General features: G+C 58.9%; 1 protein-coding gene across 1 annotated transcript; it reads left to right on the top strand.

Annotated features, from left to right (window-relative positions):
• The first annotated feature begins 8,153 nt into the window (after positions 1 to 8,153).
• On the top strand, positions 8,154 to 23,020 carry LOC133629342 (antigen WC1.1-like). The gene is made up of 13 exons (XM_062019999.1): positions 8,154 to 8,604; positions 9,439 to 9,567; positions 15,774 to 16,082; positions 16,323 to 16,628; positions 18,353 to 18,667; positions 19,330 to 19,392; positions 19,480 to 19,794; positions 20,518 to 20,553; positions 20,789 to 20,926; positions 21,334 to 21,429; positions 21,669 to 21,752; positions 21,967 to 22,119; positions 22,246 to 23,020. The coding sequence occupies exons 2-13, from the start codon at positions 9,537 to 9,539 to the stop codon at positions 22,500 to 22,502; spliced, it is 2,103 nt and encodes a 700-aa protein (XP_061875983.1). The 5' UTR covers positions 8,154 to 8,604; positions 9,439 to 9,536; the 3' UTR covers positions 22,503 to 23,020.
• Positions 23,021 to 23,505: the final 485 nt, after the last annotated feature.

The following is a 23,505-nucleotide window of genomic DNA, read 5'->3' as shown; positions in this document are numbered from 1 at the left end:
GACAATTTGCACATTAGTTTTAGCAACTCATGCCTGGTAAGCTGCTTCTTATACACTGAAAAAAAAGCACAGCTGACAAACAAAGTTATTATACTTGTGCTAAAGGTAAAATCTCTAGCAGGTCTATGTTGCAAAGTTGTATGGCTGATACTACTTACACTACTAATCAAGTCTTCTAATGTCATTGAGGTTTGGTTACTTTGTTTGCTAGGCCAGTATCCTAATTTGCATAGCTGAGTCAATAAAGCAGATACTCCTACACCTGGAGCAAATATACTAGTTGCTATTATTGTTGAGGGAGACCAAAGGTAACATGGTCATCACATTTGCCAGTAAATGCATGCACAAATTGTTTTGGACAATGATGTTTCTAAATCATTGTGTGATTAGGCATCAAGATCGTCAGTTGTCCCAAACTGCGTGGTCCCCTTTGTAATCTCGAGGGTATTCCAGGCCATGCCTGGTCCCCACAGATCAGAAAAATTCCCTTTGGTAACTGTACAGGCACAAGACTAGACCTGGATCTTTTTGGTGAAGTATAATTGCACCAAGAGGTTGTGTTCTTATACACGCCCAGGATGGGATCCACATTCTGTCCCAAATGTTTTGGTATTGCTGGTAAAATTAAACATAACACAAAAATCCATCTTTATAGATCCCAATAATTCTAACTCCTGTGGCTCTGTTGTCATTATTGGCAACTGTGAAATGATCAAGTCCCAGCTGTCAACTTTGCCATTACCCTTAACTAAGGGATTTGGTTTTAATGCATTTGGTACAGGCCATTGTGCCACATCTGATGGAACTCCCACCAAACAGGTAGAAAAAGGATTATCTGGAGTGGCCAATGATAAACATATTGTAGGCTGATTGATTGCTTTGGCCAGTGTAACCCACATGTTTTGCTTGGGTTGTTGAAATTGCCTAAAACCATTTACCACAATCATTTGAAGCATCAACAGTATGACAAAATCCTTTTTTTTTTTACTCCTGATAAAAAAAAATCCTTCACCAATGAGTCTAAAACACAAACCACCTTTTAGCTTCTCAATGTCAAAATGTTCTGTTCCTGACACCTACAACACCTTAGAAAGTTTCCACTGTAAGAAAACCAGTATTCATCATCACATTTACAGCAAAAGGCATAACATCACGACCAACAGTTTTTACACTCGTTGAGGCAAGGGACTGAGGATGGAAAGGACGAGCCCAGCGGTCCGTGAGGGTCGGGGCCGGCGGTGTCGGCGCGGTGTGTGTGGGGGGCTCCAGAGACACCGACCGGGCGCGGGAAGCGGCTGCGCGGCGGCGGCTGCGGATGGAAGGGGCGGGGGGGGTCTGGCTCACTCCGTGCCGTCCCCGGCGGCGCAGCCGCTATTACTCTCTCCCTTGTTTTCTTTGTCTCCCCTCACATGCCCCATGGTGCCCAGTCTAACACGGGGTCGCGCTCCCCCACTCTCCTCTGATCATCCTGCGCCGCACCCCGGCCCGACTCCGCCCGCTCGGCATTCCCCTGCGAGTCGTCCCAGGGGTAACTCGGCGGGCTGGGCTCGAATGGGAAGCAGCTCTCCCGCGGGGGCTCTGCTCTGAAGCCCCTTCGCCTCTCTGACTTTGTAAAACTCTTGTGTAGAGAAGAACTCTTTTTTTCTTTTTTTCTCTCTCAGCACGCCCCGCTCAGCGCCGGGCGGCACCGCGATGGCTTTCAGTGGCGACAGGCTGTGTTTCCATGGTCTCTTGTCGCTCCAGTTCCTTTAATACTTCCTGCAGGAGCCTGTCCGTTCCCTTGTCTGTCTCCTTCAGCCTCGGCGCAAGGGTCAACGCCTGGGCTGCAGGCATTTCTTTTAAAGTATTTATCACGTCTCTCCAAACGAGACCTAGATCTTTACTGATCTTACTATTGTCCTTATCACCACTAATAGTGGCTTCCCAGAGAAGGTTTCCAATTTCTCGCCACTCACCAGAAAAGGGAGGTGAGACATAATTAGTCCCGATACCAAACAGTCCAGCTGTTAGCTCAGCTGCAGTCTCAGGCATATCAAGCCGCTGAGTTACAGCAGCGGCCAAATCCTTTTCCATCTTATATCTCTTCAGACAGTTAATTACTTCTCTCCACAGTTTTATCAGTTTCTGAGCAGTTTTGTCTTCGTCTATAACCAAGTCCCAAAGACAAGTCTCATATGCTCTCCACTCCTCCTCATCAAAATATTTCTCAGAGTGTTTAAAAAAGCCTTTACAATTACCATGTACAAGCAGACCAGACAAATTGGTCAGTTTTAAGTCCACCCCCCACTTTTCTAACAAGTGATGTAAAAGTGAGAGTGCTGCCTCCTTATCCATGTTGCCGGCTCCTCGTCTCACCGCAACCTGTAGTCACTCCCCCGGGTACAGCAACCTCTGCTTGGGATCCAGCAGGCTTCCTCCGACGACTGCCTCTGCCTCCGGATTTTCAAGTCTCAGCTCCCCTCAGGCAGGCTCCTTACCCGATAACACCCAGTGATGATCCCTGTTCGGGCGCCATATGCCGCGAAGTTTTTGGCTCTTGGCCTGAAAAAAACAGACTCGAAGCCTGAAACCAGACTCTAAGTCTGAAAAACCCAGGCTCAAAGCCTGAAACCAGGCTCGAAGCCTGAAAAACCAGCTCCAAGCCTACTTCATGCAGCGATCAACCCAGGGTCCGATTCTCAGCTGGGTAGGAAGAAATCAGTCCTACTCAATGTGAGTGATAGCAGAAATCTTCTTCTTTATTGAGAGCAGGCTCTAACTTATATACACAGCAGCTTCAAAGCTAGCTCAGCAACAGCAGCTAATAGATTACATTCTTATGCTCATCCTACTTGCGGTTTCTGCCATAAGCAAGCTCCCTCACATTTTCCCATCTTGTTTTTCTCCGAAGTTGTTTTCCACCTTGAGCTGTTAGCTGTTAGCTGAAAACAGCCCGACCTTGAGGGAAGAGAAAGCGGCCTGCTGTCTGAGTGACAGCAACTGCTTTAACCATGGCTCTGACTCTGGTCTTGATTGTGCATTAAATTCATATAACTAGAACTCAGATTGCCTTGCCCCATCAGGCCTAACATTATACCCCGGGATCCATGTCCATGCTCCCTCATTTTTTCTCCACAGTCCTCATCTGAGAAGACAGAAGTGGCAGAGCCCATCTATGAGAGACTGAGCACATCCCCCATTCCCTGCCCCCCTGAGCCATTGTGGGGGGAGCAGGTAGAGATATCGGGAGCAGTGAAATGGGACGGGGAAGAAAGGAGGGATGGGGGAGGGAGATCTTAAAGTGCCAGTTGTAATACTCATCATCCTGCTCCCTTTTTGCTTTTATTCCGTTCTGTTTCTTGTAGAATAAACTTTCCTATTTTCCTCTCTCAGTCGAGTACTGGAGTCTGTTTTTGCCTGGAACTGTAATTGACAGTGAGCCCTCCCTGCCCTTGTCTTAATCCACAACAATCTTGCTTATCTTTTTACTCCCATTTCGCCGAGGTCTCCGCTGTCCTAACGAGGGTGGGGGTGAATGGAGGCACCAAGCGAGAGACTGTCGTGGTGCTGCTGTGCTGGCTGGGCCAAACCACGACAGGACATCTGGGTACTGTAGCAGTGCTCTGAGACATAACATAATATGTGGGCACTGAAACGGGACTCTGTGGCATCACAGCACATGTGGGCACTGCAACAGTGCTCTTTAACGTCATATCATAACTGGAGATTGCTACAATGCTCTGTGACAGCATATCTCGACACTGCACCAGTGCTCTGTGACATCACAGCATATGTAGGCACTGGTAGGGGGCTGTGTGACATCACAGAATATCTCTGCACTACAACAGTGCTCCATGAAATCACAGCACTCCAGGACACTGCAGCGGGGTTCTATGACATCACATCACCACTGAGCACTGCACCAGTGCTCTGTGACATCACAGCACATGTGCACACTGCAACAGGACTGTGTAACACAGCAGCACATCTGGGCGTTGCAGCGGGGCTGTGTGACATGACAGCACATCTGGTCACTGCAAAAGTGCTCTGTGACAACACAGGACGTCTGGGCACTGTAGCAGTGCTCTATGACTTCACAACATATCTGGGCATTGATGGGACTCCGGCATCACAGTAAAGGTGGGCACTGCAGCAGTGCTCTGTAACATCATATCACAACTGCACATTGCTACATTTCTCTGTGACATCATATCTCAACACTGCAACAGTGCTTTGTGACATCGTAGTATATCTTGGCACTGGAAGGGGGCTGTGTGATATAATAGAACATCTTGACACTGCAACAGTGCTCTGTGAAATCACAGCACTCCAGGACACTGCAGCGGGATTCTGTGACGTCACATCACCACTGGGCACTGCAACGGTGCTGTGTGACATCACAGCATATGTGAACACTGCAACATGATTCTGTAACAGAAAAGCACATCTGGGCGTTGCAGCGGGGCTGTGTGACATGACAGCACATCTGGGCACTGCAAAAGTGCTCTGTAACATTACAGGACGTCTGGGCACCGTAGCAGTGCTCTGATGTATAATAGCATATCTGGACACTGAAACAGGACTCTGTGGCATTACTACACATATGGGCACTGCAACAGTGCTGTATAACATCACAACTACACCTTGCTACAGTGCTCTATGACATCACAGCAGTACTAGGCACTGCACCAGTGCACTGTGACATCATAATATATCTAGGCACTGGAAGGGGGCTGTATGACATCATAGAACATCTTGGCACTGCAACAGTGCTCCGTGGAATCACAGCACTCCTGGACAGTGCAGTGGCATTCTGTGATATCACATCACCACTGGGCACTGCAACAGTGCTCTGTGACATTACCAGACATCTGGGCAGTCCATCACTGCTGTGATATATAATAGCACATCTGGGCACTGCAATAGTGCTCTGTGACATCACAGGATGTCTGGGCACGGTAGTAGTGCTCATGAGTTCACATAATATGTGGGCACTGGAATGGGACTCTGTGGTATCACTGCAGATGTGGGCACTGCAACACTGCTCTATAACATCAAATAAACTACATATTGCTACAGTGCTCTATGACATCACAGCAGTACCAGGCACTGCACCAGTGTTCTGTGACATCATAACATATCTAGGCACTGGAAGGGGGCTGTATGACATCATAGAACATCTTGGCACTGCAACAGTGCTCCATGAAATCACAGCACTCCTGGACACTGCAGTGGCATTCTGTGATATCACCACTGGGCACTGCAACAGTGCTCTGTGACATTACAAGACATCTGGGCACTCCATCACTGCTCTGATATATAATAGCATATCCGGGCACTGCAATAGTGCTGTGTGACATCACAGGACGTCTGGGCACTGTAGCAGTGCTCTAAGACATAATATCATATCCTAGCAACGAAACAGGACTCTCTGGCATCACAGCACACGTGGGCACTGAAACAGTGCTGTATAACTTCATGTCACAACTGCACATTGCTACAGTGCTCTGTGAGAACACAGCATATCTCAACACTGCACCAGTGTTCTGTGACATCACAGCATATGTAGGCACTGGAAGGGGGCTGTGTGACATCATAGAACATCTTGGCACTGCAGCAGTGCTACATGAAATGACAGCACTCCAGGGCACTGCAGCGGGGTTCTGTGACGTCACATCACCACTGGGCACTGACACAGTGCTCTGTGACATTAAAAGATGTAGAATCTTAGAATAATAGACTGGTAGGTGTTGGAAGGGACCTTTAGAGATCATCTAGTCCAACCCCCCAGCAGAAGCAGGTTCAGGTCGCATAGGAATGTGTCCAGGCAGGTCTTGAAGACCTCCAAGGAAGGAGCCTCCACAGCTCCTCTGGGCAGCCTGTTCCGCTGCTCCATCACTCTCATGGTGAAATAGGTTTTTCTTATGTTTAAGTGGAACTTGTTGTGTTCCAGCTTCATCCCATCACCCCTTGTCCTGTTACTAGCTGCTATAGAAAAGCGGGATGTCCCAACATCCTGACACCCACCCTTTAGATATTTATAAATGTTAATAAGATCACCCCTCAGTCTCCTCCAGACTGAACAGCCCCAGCTCCTGCAGCCTTTCCTCGTATGAAAGATGTTCTATACCCCTGATCATCTTGGTGGCCCTGCGCTGGACTCTCTCCAGCAGTTCCCAATCCCTCTTGAGCTGAGGAGCCCAGAACTAGACACAGGACTCCAGATGAGGCCTCACCAGGGCAGAGTAGAGGGGGAGAAGAACCTCCCTCTTCTTGCTGGTCACACTCCTCTTGATGCATCCCAGAATGTCATTGGCCTTCTTGGCCACGAGGGCACATTGCTGGCTCATGTTTAGTTTATTATCAATCAGGTCTCCCAGGTCTCTCTCTGCAGAGTTGCTTTTCAGCACTTCGACCCCCAGCCTGTACTGGTGCATGGGGTTGTTCCTTCAACAGGTTGTGTGCCAGGCTGGCAGGGGGCTGCTCCTCGTGCCCAGGTTGTGCTCTCCTCACACTCTGCTCCCCTCGTTTCCCAGAGCGAGCGTGTTTGTGTGTAAGTTCTTTGGTGGCATCATCCCTGACATGATCCAGACCCCAGATGACAAGAGCTTGTGTCACCCTTGAACTGCACCAGTGCCACCAGCTGCTGGAAAAAGCCCAGTATATACCCAAAAATCTTGAGGCTGGTCACAAGAGCTTGGGGAGGAGTGGTGATCCCCCAGCGTGGTGATCAATGGCACAGAATCGAGTTGGAGGCCTGTGGTCAGTGGGGTTCCACAGGGATGGGTTCTGGGGTCAGTCTTGTTCAACATCTTCATCAACCACCTGGATGAGGGGACAGAGGGACCCTCAGTGAGCTCCCTGATGGCACCAAACTGGGAGCACTGGCTGATTCCCCAGAGGCTGTGCTGCCAGTCAGTGAGAGCTGGACAGGCTGAGAGTTGGGCAGAGAGGAACCTGCTGAGGGTCACCAGGAGTAAGGGCAGAGTCCCCAGCTCCAGAGAGACAGGGAACGGCTGCAGAGAGGCAACACAGGGCTACTGAGATGCTGAGGGGATGGAACATGTGTGTGAGGAGGAAAGGCTGCGGGCCCTGGGGCTGTTTAGGAAAGAGGAGACTGCAGGGGGTTCTTATTAATACTGACAAATATGTCAGTGGTGGGTGTCAGGGGGCTGGGGCAGCACTTTTGTTCTGTTGTATCCAGTGACAGGACAAGGGCTGATGGAAAGAAGCTGCAACACAAAATGTCCCATTGAAACATGAGCAAAAGCTATTTCCCTGCTGAGGTGAGGGAGCCCTGGCCCGGGCTGCCCAGGGAGGCTGCGGAGGCTCCTTCTCGGCAGGTTTCCAAGCCCAGCTGGACACGCTCCTGTGTGACCTGATCTAGGTGGGACCCGCCTGAGATGGGGGTTGGGCTGGATGAGGTTTAGGGGTCGCTTCCAACTGCCACCGTTCTGTGACTCTTTTTAGTGACGGCCCTTCTAGCCGCCACCCTCGGGCGATTCTTACGCCTGTGCCCAGAGGTGATGATGCTGCGGGGCGGGAGCGGGAGCGGGAGCAGCGGCAGCCGCGGGACAGGCGCCGCTTCCCCGCGGCCGCCCCGCGGACTCCATTTCCCGTCAGCGCCCGCGCCTCGCTGTCGCGCAAAGCCGCCGGCGGCAGCCGCGGTGCCTGCCGGGAGTCGTAGTCCCAGCGTGCCCCGCGCGGAGCCCGCGCCGCCGCTCGCGCTGCCGGGGGTCTCTCAGCGCGGGGGCGGCGCCGGCGGCTGCTCCCGGGGGTCCCGGCGGAGGCGGCTCCGGCCGTGTCGGGCGAGGAGGAGGCGGCCGAGCTCCCCACGGCTGAGCGCCGGGCGGCGAGCGAGCGCAGGATGGGGGGCGCGTGGCCGGCGGTGAGCGCGGGCCGCGGGCGGGCCGGGGGGCGGCGGGAGGGCGGCGGGGAGGGGGCTCCGCGGCGGGCCGGGGGTGTCCGGTGAGGCGGGGCCGGGCGGAGGCGGCGGCGGGCCCGGGGCGGGCGGCGAGGCCCCGGGAGCCCGAGAGCCGCCCGCGGGCGCCGGTGGGGGGGAGGCGGCCGAACGCGGCTCCGCGGCGGCTCCTCGGGCCCCGGCGGCGGCGCGGAGCGGGGCGGGGGGAGGCGGGGCCGCGCCGTCCCTCCGTGCCGCGGGGGAAAGCGGGAGCGGGGCCCGGGCCCGGCGGGGGCTGCCGCCCGCGGCCCGCCCCGGCGCTGCCCCGCTCCGCTCTTCTGTTCGGGGTTTGACCCGCTCCCGCTTCCCCGCCGCCGCCTCCCGCTGCAGCCGGGCAGCCGCGGCGGAGCGGGACGAGCCCCGGGCAGCCGGGAACGACCGGGCTGGGCCCCGTTCTGCGGCGGGGAGTCCCGGGGGAGGCGGCCCCGGCGCTGGCAGCGGCCTGGGACACGCTTCGCTCACCGCAAACACTTTGTGTCCCGCTCTTCCCCCGCCCCGCGTTATTTCCTTCGTGCTGTTGTGTTTAAACGCTGCTTGATGCGGTCCCGTGGCGGGGGAGGGGGAGGGAAGTTCAGCCCCAGAGAGGGGTGACAACAGCTCAAAGGGTTCCTGGAGCCTTCCCGGGTCAGGAATTGCTGCGGTAGTGCCGTGTCCCTCTGTCCTGGGTGGGCTCCCTTTGGCCAGGGTTCTTTTTGGGCTGGGAGGTTGCCACTTTGGCTCATCCTCTGTTGCTGCTGCTTTTCCCTCACGGGTGGTGTGAGCACGTTTGGGAGAAGCAAACACAGAGCTGTGGTGAACAGTTGGTTGCCCCACAGGTTCTCATCTGAGTCAGGTGTTTTAAAGTGATATAAGGGGCTTTGAATTCCCTGCAGGAAGCCCCATGAGGGCCATCAGTGGGAGGGGGCTCTTGGTCAGTGCTGTCTGCTCCTTGGGTTCATGTGGTGGGCACAGCTCTTTGCTCCTCTTCCCACTGGGTGTGGTTGAACGTGTCCTGCCCTCACCTCTGTGTGTCCCTCTGAACTCCATCCATTGGGGTTTTATCTGTACTTGCAAGTCTAATCCTCCCTTGTGAATGCTTGTGGCAGGCAGGAAGGTGACAAAAGGAGTTGTGTTGGTGATTTGTTGGGTAGGTGCAAGGCTTTGGGCTCTCACTGAGTGTTGTCAGGACCCTCCTGCTCAGAGCCATCCCCTTCCCCTAAACCACACACCACCAGTCACAGAAACAGCCCCCAGCAGAGGCACTTCCCAAACCAGCCTCTTGCAAAAACCAAGGTGCTCACAGAAAGAGGAGAAGCCGGGAGGGTTTGGAAACATTTAGGGGTAAACTTTGTTAGTCCCTGTGCAGTGTTCCAGCTGGAGCTGTGAAAACCTTCTCCAAGTGGGGTGTCTGACTGTCCCCAGCCCTTTGTCTTGATGAGCTGAGAGCCTTGTCCTCTTTTAGGACACAGCCAGATCCTGCAGGTTGCTGGTTGTTGACGTGCTCTGTGTTTGTGTTTCAGGGGCCCTGTGGGCGGTGGTGGAAGCGGCCAGCGCCGGCGCCTCGGTTCTCTGCCTGTGTGAGAAGGGAGATGCCAAGGTCACGGAAGAGACAGGCAAGATGTCCAAGATGGAAAAGAAAATGAAAACAGGTGGGACCCATCCCCAATGAGATTGTTTCCTTTTCACCCTTTGTTGTGTTTCTGTCTCCTGTTGGGCAGCTGGTGTGAATGGGCAAGGGCACAGAGCAGGGCTGTGGCTGGTGTAAGAAATGCTTCATTCTTCCCAGAAAGCCCAATTTTAACCCAAATCCTGCTGCTGAAGCGTCACTAATGAGCTTCAGCTTCCCAGCTGGATGCATTCAGTCATCCAGGGTGGGCAAGAAGGCCAAGGGCATCCTGGCCTGGATCAGGAACAGTGTTGTCAGCAGGAGCAAGGAGCTGATTGTTGCCCTGGGCTCGGCTTTGGTGAGGCTGCACCTCCAATACTGTGCCCAGTTCAGGGCCAGAAGGACACTGAGGTGCTGGAGAGGACCCAGAGGCAGCTACCAAGCCAGGAAAGGATTTGGAGCACGTCTCAGATGAGGAATAGCTGAGGGGTCTGGGGCTGTTTAGCCTGGAGAAAAGAAGGCTCAGGGGAGACCTTCTCGCTCTCTACATCTACCTGAAAGGAAGCTGCAGCGAGGTGGGGGTCAGTCTGTTCTCCCTGATAACAAGCAATAGAAGAAGAGGAAACAGCCTCAAGTTGTGCCAGTGGAGGTTCAGGCTGGATGTGAGGAGGAATTTCTTTACTGACAGGGTTGTCAGGCCTTTGGAACAGCTGCCCAGGGAGCTGCTGGAGTCACCATTCCTGGAGGGATTTCGGAGCCGGGTGGGTGTTGCACGGAGGGAAATGGGCTGGTGGGTGATGGGGCTGGGACAGAGGCTGCACTCCAAGAGCTGAAAGGTCTCTCCCAGCTGAAATGATGCTGTGACTGTGTGATGCCTGTGAAGTGATGTGGCTGTGTTGGGCTGTGCGGGGCTCTGCAGGGAAGGCCGTGTCTAGCCGTGACTGTGGCAGCTGGAGGCAGGGCCTGGCTGCCCCCCACAGAGTCACAGAATGATGGGGCTTGTCAGGAACCTTTAGAGATCTTTCAGCCCAACCCCCTGCTAAGGCAGGTTCTGCTTGGTCAGGGCCACAGGAACGTGTGCAGGTGGGTTTGAAAACCTGCCGAGAAGGAGCCTCCACACCCTCCCTGGGCAGCCTGGGCCAGGGCTCCCTCACATTAACAGGGAAATATGTTCCTTATGTTTAAATGGAAGCTCCTCCTAAAGCCCACAGGGGATACTTGCAGCAGCTTTTCACAGCTGCCTGTGTTTGCCCACGGGATAGAAAGCAGGGGAATCTGGGGCACTTGTGGCAGGTTCTGTCCCTTCCCTGTCCCTCTGGCCATGTGGCAGGATGGAGCTCAGTCCAGACAACACCGTGCCGGGGTTCCTCTCTGCCTGGACACACTCTGTGTCCAGGCTTTGACCCTAAGCTGTTCCTGCTTTACTTCCTTGGTCTGTGGTTGTTGTTCTGTGGGGACAGGCTGAGCAGGTGTCACCTCCTTCACCCCGTGAGCTGGGGACAAGGAGGGCTGCGTGGGCAGTGCCCGTTGGCTCTGCAGGGCAAGGGCTCAGCAGCTGGAGGCAGGTAGCCACGGCTGCCCACTGCCTGTCCTCAACTTGCCATCTCCTCTGCTAGGAAAGTGCCGGGTCCTTGTTGCTGTTCCGAGGGTGGTGTTTCTCACAGAGCCTGCGGCAGCTGATCTTCAAGATGCTGCAGGAGATCTGCAGCCTACTGGCAGTACCTCCTAGGTAGGCACCGAGCCCTTTGGACTGGCTGTTTCTGCACTGCGTGTGTCTCCTCCTGGAGCTGCAAGGTGCTGCCGGAGCAGCCGAGGCTTCCTGCCCCTGTGGCTGCCGCAGCCGCTGCCCTGGTGCTCTGAGAGACGTGGGCTCCGGCGTCAGGTTTCCCTGCAGCGCTGCGGGTGCAGCTCAGCAGCTCCTGTCAGCCCGGCTGAGCCGGCCGGGCGCTGCCTGCCCCATGCTTCTGCTCTCCTGCAGGCTACCTGCTGCTCGGGGGCTTCGTGGCCTTGGGGGTGTGCTCCAGGGACGGCCCAGTGGAGAACCAGCGCAGCATCTGTCGCCTCTGCTGGGGCCTGCAGCTCCTGCTCACGGCTCAGGCATCCAGCTCCATTCTGTGTCCTTGCCCGTGCTGCTCACTGTCGCCTGCACCGAGAACATTGAGCATGTGGCCTCTTGGGCTTCCGCTGCCCACAGGGGAGAACTCTCAGCGCCCTGGCTGGCTCCTGGTGCCCCTCTGGCTTTACAGATGGGGAGAGGGGGGCACAGGAGCTGGGGGGGTGTGTGGAAGCCGGGCGTGCTGGGGAGGAAGGGCAGATACTGCTTGTGGATTCGAGTCTGTTTCTGGTTTTAATAAAGATGTATTTTGTAGCTCATGAGACCGTCTGTAATTCAATGAGTATCAGAGACTCACAGAATCACAGCATGGTGGGGTTGGAAGGGAGCTGTAGAGATCATCCAGCCCTACCCCCCTGCAGAAGCAGCTCCCACCTAGATCAGGTCACACGGGAACAGTGTCCAAGTGGGTCTTGAAGAGCTCCAAGGAAGGAGCCTCCACACCCTCCCTGGGTAGTTTATCTGGGACTCCCTCACCCCCTCAGTCTCCTCCAGACTAAACAGCCCCAGGTCCCGCAGCCTTTCCTGGTAAGGAAGATGCTCCAGTCCCCTGATCATCTTGGTGGCCCTGCACTGGCCTCTCTCCAGCAGTTCCCTGTCCCTCTGGAGCTCTGGAGCCCAGAGCTGGACACCTACAGATGAGAGGGGGAGGAGAACCTCCTTTGATCTGCTGCTCATACTCTAGATGCCCCCAGGCTGCCATTGGCTTCTTGCCCATGAGGGCACGTTGCTGGCTCACATTCAGTTTATCAACCAGCACTCCCAGGTCTCTCTCTGCAGAGCTGCTCTCCATCAGGTCACCCTGAGCCTGTCCTGGTGCAGGGGGTTGTTCCTCCCCAGCTGCAGGACTCTACACTTGTCCTTGTTGAACCTTATGAGGTTCCTCTCTGCCCAACTCTCCAGCTGGTTGAGATCCGCTGAATGGCAGCACAGCCTCTGGGGAATCAGCTGGGGCTGGGCCAGAGCTTGGCAGGGGACAAAGCCAGAAGAGCTGCCCCAAGCTGACCCCAGAGGGATTCCATGCCCTGGGTTGCCCTGCTCAGCAACACAAGCCCAGAGGAAGAAGGAGTCATTGAGTCATTTCTCTTCCAAAGCAGCTGCAGGGCATCCTGAGGCCCTTCTTCCCACAAAGGGGCTGGGCAGCAGGAGTCAAAGGGAAGGAAAGAAGGAAATGTTGTTGTTCCCCTTTGCTGCCACACACAGCCTTTGCTTTTCTTTGTGAAACTGTCTTTATCAGGATATGTGTCATTCCTGCTGCTGCTGGTGGTGTCTGTGCTTACAGTGCTGCTCTGGAAATGTTTGGGTTCCTCTCCCTGCAGCTCAGGCCTGAACCTGCTCTGTCCCAGCTGCAGCCCATCGAGCAGCGAGTGCGAGGCTCCCTCAGAGCTGGCTCGCTCACAGCATCTCTCTGTTGGAACGGGATGCAGTGGGTTTGTGTGGGCAGGTTTGTCAGTCGGGGGCTCCAGGTGTGGCTGCTTTAAACAGACAGCTTCCCCTGTATCTGGCAGGGCCAGGCCAGTCAGCTCTGGGCTGGACCCGCTGCTGCCCAAGGCCTGGCCAGTGAGTGATGGAGGTAAGGCCTCTGTGATGGACAGACTGGAGAAGGGGAAGAAGATGCTGCAGCAGAAGGGAGTGAGAAAGTGAGAACATGTCAGGGGTCCCTGTATGTGGGTGTGAGGTGACATCCCTGCAGTGCCCCCCATGGCCGTGGGGCTGAGTGTGGAGCATCCATGTGCAGCGAGGCCGTCCCAGGGGCCAGGAGCTGCGATTGGCGTCTCTGCGAGGCCGAAGGAGCAGCCCCGGCAGGAGCAGTGGGGCTGGGGGTGTGTCGGGCCCCGCGGGGCTGTGCCTGGGCTGGGTGCCAGGAGGAAACCTCAGGCTTCCTGGCCGGGCGCTGTGGGGGAAGCGCAGCGAGTGCTGCGAGGCCGCGGGGGCTGCGGTTTGTGCAGCTGCAGCTGCAGCTCCCGATGCATCTGCCTGCAGGGAACAACGGCCCCTGGGGGACACGGGGACGGTTGGGGACACGCTGGGGCCTCTCCTGCTGCCAGGCTGGGGACGTGTCCCAGCGCGTCTCCTGCCGGGGCCCTGTCCTGAGGCTCTCCAGGAGGGATGTTCCTGCAGGCCGGGGCTGCAGCTCTGCCCCCAGCCCAGGGCTGTCCCACAGGGGCTGCAGCAGGGCAGGGGCTGTTCCCTTTCCACCCCGACACAGAGCCAGTGCAGCCCCACAGCTCGGGGCTGGTCGACACTGCCCTCGTGGGTTCTCTGATGAGTGTAGCCCTGGGGATGGCCAGTGCTCCCAGTGCTCCCAGTGCTCCCAATTGAGGGCCTGGAGACCCATTTCCCCTCTGCGCCTGCCTCGGCCCATAACTCTGCCCCATGGCAGCAGCCGTGGCACCTGCATTGGGACCGTGGTGTCCCTCATATATGGGCATGAAGGGCACTGGAGAAGCTCATTGGCGGGCTGAGCTGTGTCAGAGGGGAGAGAGCTCCTGATCTCATCTCAAAAGGTGCTGCTGCTTGGATTGGCTCCTGCAGCTGCGTTGGCATCTCTCAGAGATCTCACCCTCCCATCAGCAGCAGCCCCACGAGGGTGCGGGAGCCGTGCCGGGGACTGGGGAGCAGCAGGGCTGTGCCCGCGGGGCAGGAGGCTCAGGATGGGCACGCAGGGACTCCTGTGGCCTCGGGTGCTGTGGCTGCTCCTCGGGCTGCAGCTGTGCAGGGGTAAGTGCTGGCTCCCTTGTCCCACAGCCCAGGGCCAGTGGGCACCAGCGTGCTCATCGGGATACCTCTGGCAATTCGGTTTCTTCACAGGTGCCGCTGGGACGAGGGGCAGAAGGTGCTCAAGGGAGTGGATGCTGTGCCTGTGTGGGTGGGAGAGGGAGGTGTGGGGCTGGGGCACGGGGCCATACGGGGGTTGCTGTGCTGGGGAGGAGAGAGGGGACATGGGAAAGGGGGGGTTGAATTAGTGGGGATGTGCTGCAGGCTGTGGGGCTGTGAATGGTACAGCAGGTCTGCTGCTGGGCAGCCTCAGCCCTTTGCAGAGCTGGGGAGAAAAGGGACCCCCAGACTGCCCCAGGGACAGCCCAGGATGGGGAGGGCTGTCCCTCAGGTGCCTTTACCTCTGGCCTGGGCAGGGGGGACCTCAGAGCTGTAGTCTGGAGCTCGGTGCTCTCCTGACCAGCCCCGTGTTGGCGTTTCAGAGGCTGCAGAGTTGAGGCTGGTGAATGGCGGCAGCCGCTGCGCTGGGAGAGTGGAGGTGGAACACGAGGGACAGTGGGGAACTGTGTGTGCTGATGAATGGGACTTGAAAGATGCTGCAGTGGTTTGCAAGCAGCTGGGATGTGGGTCTGCTGTTCAAGCTTTTTGGAATGCACATTTTGGGGCAGGATCTGGCCCCATTTGGTTGGATGATGTTCGGTGTCGTGGCTCTGAGCCTGCCCTGTCCAACTGTACACACAGAGGATGGGGTGAGCACGACTGTGATCACGATGAGGATGCTGGAGTGAGCTGTTCAGGTAAGAGGCCAGAAAGGGACCTGGCTGTGCCCTCCAGGAGCAATGAGTGTGTGTGAGAGCAGGGTCCAGGCTGGCTGGTCACTCTGCCAAGCTGCAGCTGGTGTTGCTGGTGTCTCCAGTCCTGAGAAAGGACAAAAGGAACCCAGCCTGGGTTCTCACCACAAACCTGGACCCTGAGGTTGCTCAGCCCACTCTCAGTTGGTGCCTGGCCTGCCTCCTCCCTGCCCCATTGTGTCTCAGTTCCCATCTTCCTCCTCCCACTCAGCCAGGACCAGTCTGGCATTGCCACGGACCAGCTCCCGTGACCCCTGAGCTGCAGGCAACAGGGACACATCCCATGCAGTTGGGGTGACCTGTTGCTGCACCTTTCCTTCTTACCCCAGCCCCAGCTGCCCTGTGCCACAGGATCTGTGCCAGCACTTGCACTGTCCTCAGTGCCCGTCCTTGCCCTGGGAGCTGCTGCAGCCCAGAGCTGCTCCTGGTGTGTCTGTGCCATCAACACCCACTGGGAGCTGCTGGGGGCTTGTGGGACACTTTGTGGCCTCCTTGGAGATGAGGTGGAATAAGGGCAGGTAACTGCCAGCAGGCTCTGGGAACTCACAGGGGGTTTGTCTGCTCCAGGGTTTGTCCGGCTGGTCGGAGGGGACAACGACTGCTCAGGACACGTGGAGATCCATGATGGGGAGAAGTGGAAAAGTGTCTGTGCCTCAGCCTTTGGTGCCAGAGCTGCTGCTGTGGTCTGCAGGGAGCTGCAGTGTGGGGCAGCCCTGAACATCCAAGGGGCAGCTCGTGATGGAGCCAGCGCCGGTGCCATGTGGGACAGAGAGCTGCAGTGTGCAGGGAATGAACCCTTCCTCCAGTTTTGCCCCAGAGGCCCCTCCTGCGACCAGCTCTGCACCCCCAGAGCTGCTACTTGGCTCAACTGCACACGTAAGGACTGTCACTGGGGTGTAAAACACCAGGGATGTGCTGGGGATAGGGCAGCGGGGCAGGGACCGTGCTGGGCCTGAGGACAGAGGGGCTGATGTGGGGTCTGCAGCCCCACAATGATGCGGGAAGAGGTGGAGGAGGAGGATGGCAGCTCTCCTCCATTTGACCTCTCCCCAGCTCCTGAAGGAGCCAGAGCACAAGTCCAATCCCTTCCATTGTTCTCTGTCTCTGTGCTTGCAGGGTTCAGGCTGGTGAACGGCAGCACGGCGTGCGAGGGGAGGGTGGAGCTGCACGTGCAGGGGACCTGGGGCAGCCTCTGTGCCTCCCGCTGGCACCTCTCTGACGCCCACGTCCTCTGTGGCCGCCTGGGCTGTGGCTTTGCCGTGTCCCTTCCCAGAGGAGGGAGTTTTGGGAGAGGAACGGGCCCCGTCTGGAGAGACTCGTTCCGCTGCAGTGGGACTGAAGCCCACCTGGGACAGTGCCCAGTGACCGTGCTGGGGGCCTCCCCGTGCTCCCATGAGGATGCTGCTGCTGTCGTCTGCTCAGGTGAGGGCTGGCAAACCCTGGATTGGCTCCTTTGTCTCCTGGCATGACAGCAGCCCAAGGCAGGGGACCTGGGGCAGGCCCAGGCTGCACTTCCCCCTGCAGAAGCCCTGAGGGCTGCAGAGAGACATTGTCCCTGCCCCCCAGGGCAGTCCCAAGGGCCACCTCCAGGCTCAGGCTCCTTTGATGTTCCCCAGATCGCTGGGTGCGGGACAGGGCTGTGAGGCTCATTCCACCCCTCTGGCTGCAGACAGCCCTGTCCCAGCAACACAGAAATAGCCCCAGGCATGATCTCAGCCCCACGGGGCTGCCTGGCTGCCCCCAGCAGCAGCAGCAGAGCAGAGGGTGAGCCACAGAGCCAGGCTGGGGCTTCTGGTGAGCACCAGCCCCAAACCTGTCCTTTCTGCTGGGGCAGACTCCTCAGCTCTGCTCCCTGCCAGGGACACTGGCTTCCAGGGCCCATCTCCAGCAGAGAACCAAAGGTTTAGGTTGGAAAAGGCATCTGAAGGTGCTGGAGTCCCAGCCCTGCCCTCACCCTGCCAAACCCACCACTGACCCAGCACCTCAGCTCTGATCTCAACCTGCTCTAGAGAAACCTGAGCCCAGCCCTGAAGGGATCCCAAAGCCGTGGGGCTGAGGTGCTGAGGGCCGTGGGTCAGTGCTGGGCTGGGCAGGGTGAGGGCAGGGCTGGGGCTGCAGCAGCTTCAGGGGCTTTTCCCGTCAGCCCAAAGGGTTGTGTGAGTCCATGATCGGTGATTCCACGACTCCCCAGGCCCCGCTGGCTCCGGGTCCCTGCGGCTGGTGGGGGGAGGGAGCCGGTGCGCCGGGCGAGTGGAGATCTTCCAGCGCGGGACGTGGGGCAGAGTCCTGTCTGAGCAGTGGGCCGTGGCGGAGGCCCGTGTGGCGTGTCGGCAGCTGCGGTGCGGAGAGGCAGAGACGGCCTACAAGCCGCCCAAGGCCGAGCGAGGGCCGGGCCCCGTGGGGCTGCGAGGGGTGCGGTGCCAGGGGCACGAGGCACAGCTGAGCCTCTGCAACGTCTCCTGGCCGGCAGCGGGGGTCGTGGAGGACGTGGGGGTGGTTTGCCAGGGTGAGTGTCCCCACGGGCCCCCGGGGCACAGGGTGGGCGGGCAGCCGGCCCCCGCCGCCATCTGGGCTCCGTCCCCGCCGCAGGGAGCCGGCGCGTGCGGCTGGCGAACGGGCCCGGGCGCTGCGCCGGGAGAGTGGAGATCTACTCCCAGGGCAGCTGGGGCAGCGTCTGCGACGACGGCTGGGACCTGCCCGATGCCGCCGTCGTGTGCCGGCAGCTGGGCTGCGGAGGGGCCGTGCGGGCGCCGGGCTCTGCCGCCTTTGGGGAGGGCTCCGGGCACATCTGGCTGGACGGCGTCAACTGCTCCGGGGCCGAAGCCGCTCTCTGGGACTGCCCGGCCGGGCCCTGGGGGCGGCACGACTGCGGGCACAAAGAGGACGCCGGAGCCGTCTGCTCAGGTGTGTGGCGGGAGCTGTGGCGGGAGGCTGGTGCTCAGGCAGGCCGGGCCAGCAGGAGAGCCGGGCACGGCCAGCGCTGGCCCGGGCTGCCGCTGAGCTCCTGCGCCGCCACCTCCTGCACACAGCCAGGCACGGGCAGCCCCGGGGCCGCCGGGGTCCCTGGGGAGCTCAGCTGTGCCTGGGGGTGGGCGGCAAGGGCAGCGGTGTGTGGCCCTCAGGGACTCGTCTCTCTCCCCTGCCAGAGTTCACGGCCCTGAGGCTGGAGAACAGCGACAGCTGCTCTGGGCGCCTGCAGGTTTTCTACAACGGGACGTGGGGCAGCGTTTGCTCCAACTCCATGACCCCCAAAACGGTGTCACTGGCGTGCGAGGAGCTGGGCTGCGGGAAGGAAGGGACCCTGGAGATACAAGGGCCACGGGGCAGAGTGTCTGGCCCCGCCTGGCTGGACCGTGTGGAGTGTGAGGAGAGACACGGCTCCTTCTGGCTGTGTCCCTCCGATCCCTGGAACCCGCGGTCGTGCGACGAGCTGCGAGATGTGACCCACATCACCTGCCGTGGTAATTCTGAGCTGCACGGGCACCAGCATCCACCCAGCAATTCCTCCCTGCTGGCTGGGATCAGCACTGGGGTGGCAGCAGGAGCAGGGCAGGGATTGTCCCCTGTGCTGGGCTCTGGTGAGGCTGCAGCTCAAGGGATGTGTTCAGTGCTGGGCCCCTCACTCACTGCCAGAGGGACACTGAGGGGCTGCAGCGTGGCCAGAGCTGGGCAGCGGAGCTGGGGAAGGGGCTGAAGCACAAGGGTGCTGGGGAGGGGCTGAGGGAATCGGGGAGTTGAGCCTGGAGAAGAGGAGGCTGAGATGAGACAGGAGTAGTCTGTGCAAAACCCTGCTAGGAGATCGGAGTGATGTTAGGATCGGTCTCTTCTCTCCATTAACGAATGACAGGACAAGAGGAAAAAGACTCAAGTTGTCCCAGGGGAGGTTGAGATTGGAGCTGAGGCAGAACTTTTTCCCTGAGAGGCTTGTCAGCCCCTGTGCCAGGCTGCCCAGGGAGGTGAGGTGTCCCCGTCTCTGGAGGGATCCCAAAGCTGAGGTGCTGAGGGCCGTGGGTCAGTGGTGGGATGGGCAGGGTGAGGGGAGGGCTGGGACTCCAGCAGCCTCAGGGGCTTTTCCTACCGAAATGATTCCATGACTCCATGTTTCTCTGATCTCCTTCTGCAGGGACACGGCCCAAAATGACCCCAACCCCGGGCTCCGCGTGCCCCAACGCCACGAGCTGCACAGGTAGGGAGCTGCTCCTCTGCTGCCCCTCTGGCCTGGCAGGGCTGTGCCCACCGTCCCGCTGCCCCAGCAGCTCTGTGCCTCCTGCAGACAGGGAGAGGATCCGCGCCGTGGGAGGAGAGGACGGCTGCTCGGGCCGGGTGGAGCTGTGGCACCGCGGCTCCTGGGGGACGGTGTGCTACGACGCGTGGGACGTGCGGGATGCCGAGGTGGCCTGCAGGCAGCTGGGCTGTGGGCCCGCCGTGGCCGCCCTGCCCGAGGCTGCCTTTGGGGAGGGCACGGGCCCCATCTGGCTGGAGCAGGTGGAGTGTCAGGGCACAGAGGCGGCTCTGCAGCACTGCTGGGCCTGGCCCGGGGACCGAGGGCTCTGCCGGCACAAGGAGGACGTGGCCGTGCGCTGCGCGGGTGAGTGCAGGGGCTGCAGCTCTGCCCGGGGCACTGCATGGAGCTGGGGCAGGTCCCATCCTGCCCTCAGAGCTCTGGAGAGCGAGGCTGTTCCTGCAGAGCCTGGCAGCCTGGTCCCATGTGGGCAGCAGCTTCTGTGGGGCTGGATGTCCTCCAGCTGCTGCCCGGCCAGGCTCTGCAGCCCCCAGGGGCACTTCTGGACCTTGGAGTCCTGGTTGATAAACTGAACATGAGCCAGCAACGTGCCCTCGTGGGCAAGAAGGCCAATGGTATCCTGAGGGCAGCAGGTCGAGAGAGGTTCTACTCCCCCTCTACTCCCCCTCACAAAGAGAAACTCTTACACTATTAGTGTGAGGGAACCCTGGCCCAGGCTGCCCAATGAGGGTGTGGAGGCTCCTTCTCCAAGCCGACCCGGACACGTTCCTCTGCCCCCTGAGCGAGGGGAACCTGCTGTAGCAGGATGTGAGCTGGATGAGTTCTGGAAATCCATTCCAACCCTCACTATCCAATGAGTCTCTGAACTCGCAGGGTGCTGGTGCTGCCCTGGCCAAGGCCCAGAGCAGGGCCCTGGGCTCTGTTGCAGCCCCCTGAGCAGCCCTGTGGAAGGGATGGTTCAGGGGGGCTGTGCCAGGGGTGTCTGCACACACAGGCCAGGTAAGGGTGGAGGCTCCTGGTACCCACGTACCCCCCTCTCAGCTCATCTCTCCTTCTCCTCCTCTGCAGCTGCGCCCAGGACAGCAGCACCGACCCCTCGAGCAGGTGACGTGTCCTTCCCATCAGCAACGAGTCTCCTCGAGGCCAGGCTGTGACCCAGCCAGAGGGAAGGGGATCCTCACTGGGGGTGGAACTCCCAAGAGGAGGCAGCGGGTTATGGGTGCCGGGGGTGGGGAGGGCTGTGAGTTGCCCACGGTATGATGGGGGTCAGGGCTGGGTGCTCCAGCCCCCCACTGCTCCTTGGCCTGGTGCTTCCCTCTGTGTGTCGCTGCCTGTGCAGATCCCAGTCGGGGCCGCCCGACCAGCAGCAGAAGCGTCTCGTTGCCCGTCATCATGTGCATGATCCTGGGAGCCCTTGTCTGCCTGCTGCTGGCCCTCCTGGCCTGGAGAGTGCTCAGCGCCAGGGCTGAGCGCAGAGGTGGGTCCTGCCCCACGCTGCCACGGGAAGGTGCCTCTTGGCAGGACCAGGGCACTGTGGGGTGTGTGTGTCAGCACAGGCAGAGCTGGGGGCACAGGCGTGTGCTGCTGCTGTGCCACTGACTGCCTGATGATGGGCCAGCAGCAGCCAGGGGAAGAGAGTCCCGACACGGGGGAGTTGGGGATGGGGCCAGAAGTGGCCAGAGCTGGGCTGGGGCAGATGGGCACAGGAGGAATGCAGGGCAGCAGGGTCCATCCCCGTGGTGTCAGGCCCCAGGCTGTTCCTCTGCCCAGCCCTCAGCTCCCCGTGGCAGTGCAGGGGCTGCGCTGTGGATCCGTGGGGCAGAGAGGGGGCAGCTGCAGAGGGGAGGGAAGGTGGGAGCTGCCTGTCCCTGTCTCTATCCACAGGCTCCCAGACAGCCCTGGAGCCCTTCCCTGAGGCGGTGTACCAGGAGATCGGTTACAGCCCTGTGTGGGAGGAGCAGGCGAGATTCAGCCCATCAGGTGGGTTTGGGTCCATCCCTGGGTGCTCTGTCCCCTGGTCCCCACCTGCAGCTGACTCCCTGCAGCCCCCAGGCCCAAGGTCCCTGCAGCAATGTGGGGAGAGCAGAGAGGTCCTGGCCCAGGACAGAAACTTCCTCCCCATCAGCTCTGCCCACCCCAGCTGGGTTTGTCCCAGGGCACAGGGTCAGTCCTGGGCCCTCCTCCCCACTCAGCCCTGGCTTTGTGGGTCCCCTCTCCAGGCTCCTATTCGGAGGGGTCCCTTACTAAACTGCAGCCCCATCACATGGACAGCGAGGAGGAAGATGGTCTGGGGTCAGCACGAGGTAATGGGGGCAGGAAGGGGTTGATGTCTCATCGCTGCAGACTCGGGATGGACAGTGGTGCCCCTGAGTGCCACCATCAGAGCTGGGGAGCAGATGGGGATCTCCTGTGCCGCTGCAGCCACCAGTGTCTGAGCCCCGTGTCCCTTCGCTATCTCCCATCCTCTTCTCTGCACGATGCATCTTCTCACCAACCTCAGCTCCTTTCTGCTTCCAGATGTCCCTGTCCTGCCCAGAGGTGGCCCAGCAGATGGCTATGATGATGCCAGGGAGGTTTCTGACCCTGGGGAGGACCTTGTGCTTGGGCACAGAGGCTGGGAAGTGCCCAGGGCAGCAGAGGAGGGAGCAGGGCCCAGGGACGCACCTGGAGGTGAGGGGATGGGGATGAGGATGAGGGACAGGGCGGGTGGAGGGGGGCTCAGCATCTCTGAAGTGGTGAGGAGAAGGAAGGAAGGAGATGTCCAAATGTGCTACAGCCTGCCTTGCTGCTTTGCAGAGACAAAGCTGTGCTCCCAGAGCAGTGCCGGGGCCCCTGGAGCTGAGGGAGATGCCCAGTGCCTGTGCCCAGAGAGCTGGAGCTACGACGATGCCCAAGAGGTGTCCCTGGCACATCCCCCTGAGGACAGCGAGGCCGTGACACCGCAGCTCAGGGCACAAGGGTGGCCCATCCCCGGGCCAGGAGAGCCCGTCACTGCCGCGGGGCTGGGAGCAGCTGGGAGGGAGGAGGGAGCTGTGCGGCTGGGAGAGCCCTGAGCTCCAGGGAGCCCTCGGCCCTTGCCAGCCATTTCCTCTGCCTTCAGTGTCCTGTGTTCAGGCTGTGCCTCCTCTTTGTTCTGATTAAAATCCCTTGGGGGTTTGGGCCAGAGCTGGTGCCAGGCTGCCCAAGGGTCAAGGGCTGTCCCCGAGGCTGACTGGGGGGGATCAGAGCACAAAGACGTGACAGTGGGGAAGGGGCACGTCTTGGGGACAGCGGGCTCAGGGTCTGCAAGGGCCTCTGGTCCCTGGGGAAGATTCCTGCTGACAGAGACATTTCCATCCTGACATAGAATCATTGAATCAAAGAATCCTTTGGGTTGGAAAAGTCTTTAAGATCATCAAGTCCAATCACCAGCCTCACCCTGCCGAGCCCATCACCAACCCCTGTCCCTCAGCACCTCAGCTCCACGGCTGTGCAACAGCTCATAGACCTATGGAATCATTGCAGCTGGAAAAGACCTTTAAGACCATTGAGTCTGATGTGTGTTGTGATGTCACACAACAGTTCCCTGATATGCTGTGAGGTCCCAGAGAACTGTGGCAGTGCTCAGAAGTGCTGTGGTGTCACAGAGTCCCATGGCAATGCCCAAATGTGCTCGGATGTCACACATTTCTTTTTTACAGTGCTCTGATGTACTGTGATGTCACAGGAAACAGTTGCAGTGCCCACATGTGCTGGGATGTCACACAGCCCTGATGCAGTGCTGTTGTGTTCCACAGCCCCATTGCAGTGTGCACATGAGCTGTGATGGCAAAGAGCACAGTAGCAGTTCTCAGATGTGCTGTGATGTGTCACAGGACTTCTGCAATGCCCACATGTGCTGTTGTGTCACACAGCCCCGTTAAAGCGCCCAGGTGGGCTTTGATGTCACAGAGCCCCATTGCAAAACCCAGATGTGATGTGATGACAAACATCCCTGTTGCAGTTCCCAGATGTGTTGTGATGTTGCATTGTTCTGTGACATCACAGCACTTCTAGTTACTGCAACAGTCTTCTGTG

The sequence above is a fragment of the Colius striatus genome, unplaced genomic scaffold, assembly GCF_028858725.1.
Source record: "Colius striatus isolate bColStr4 unplaced genomic scaffold, bColStr4.1.hap1 scaffold_40, whole genome shotgun sequence".
NCBI classification, from domain to species: domain Eukaryota; kingdom Metazoa; phylum Chordata; class Aves; order Coliiformes; family Coliidae; genus Colius; species Colius striatus.
The sequence above is the reverse complement of the archived record's forward strand: the minus strand, read 5'-3'. Positions and strand labels throughout refer to the sequence as shown.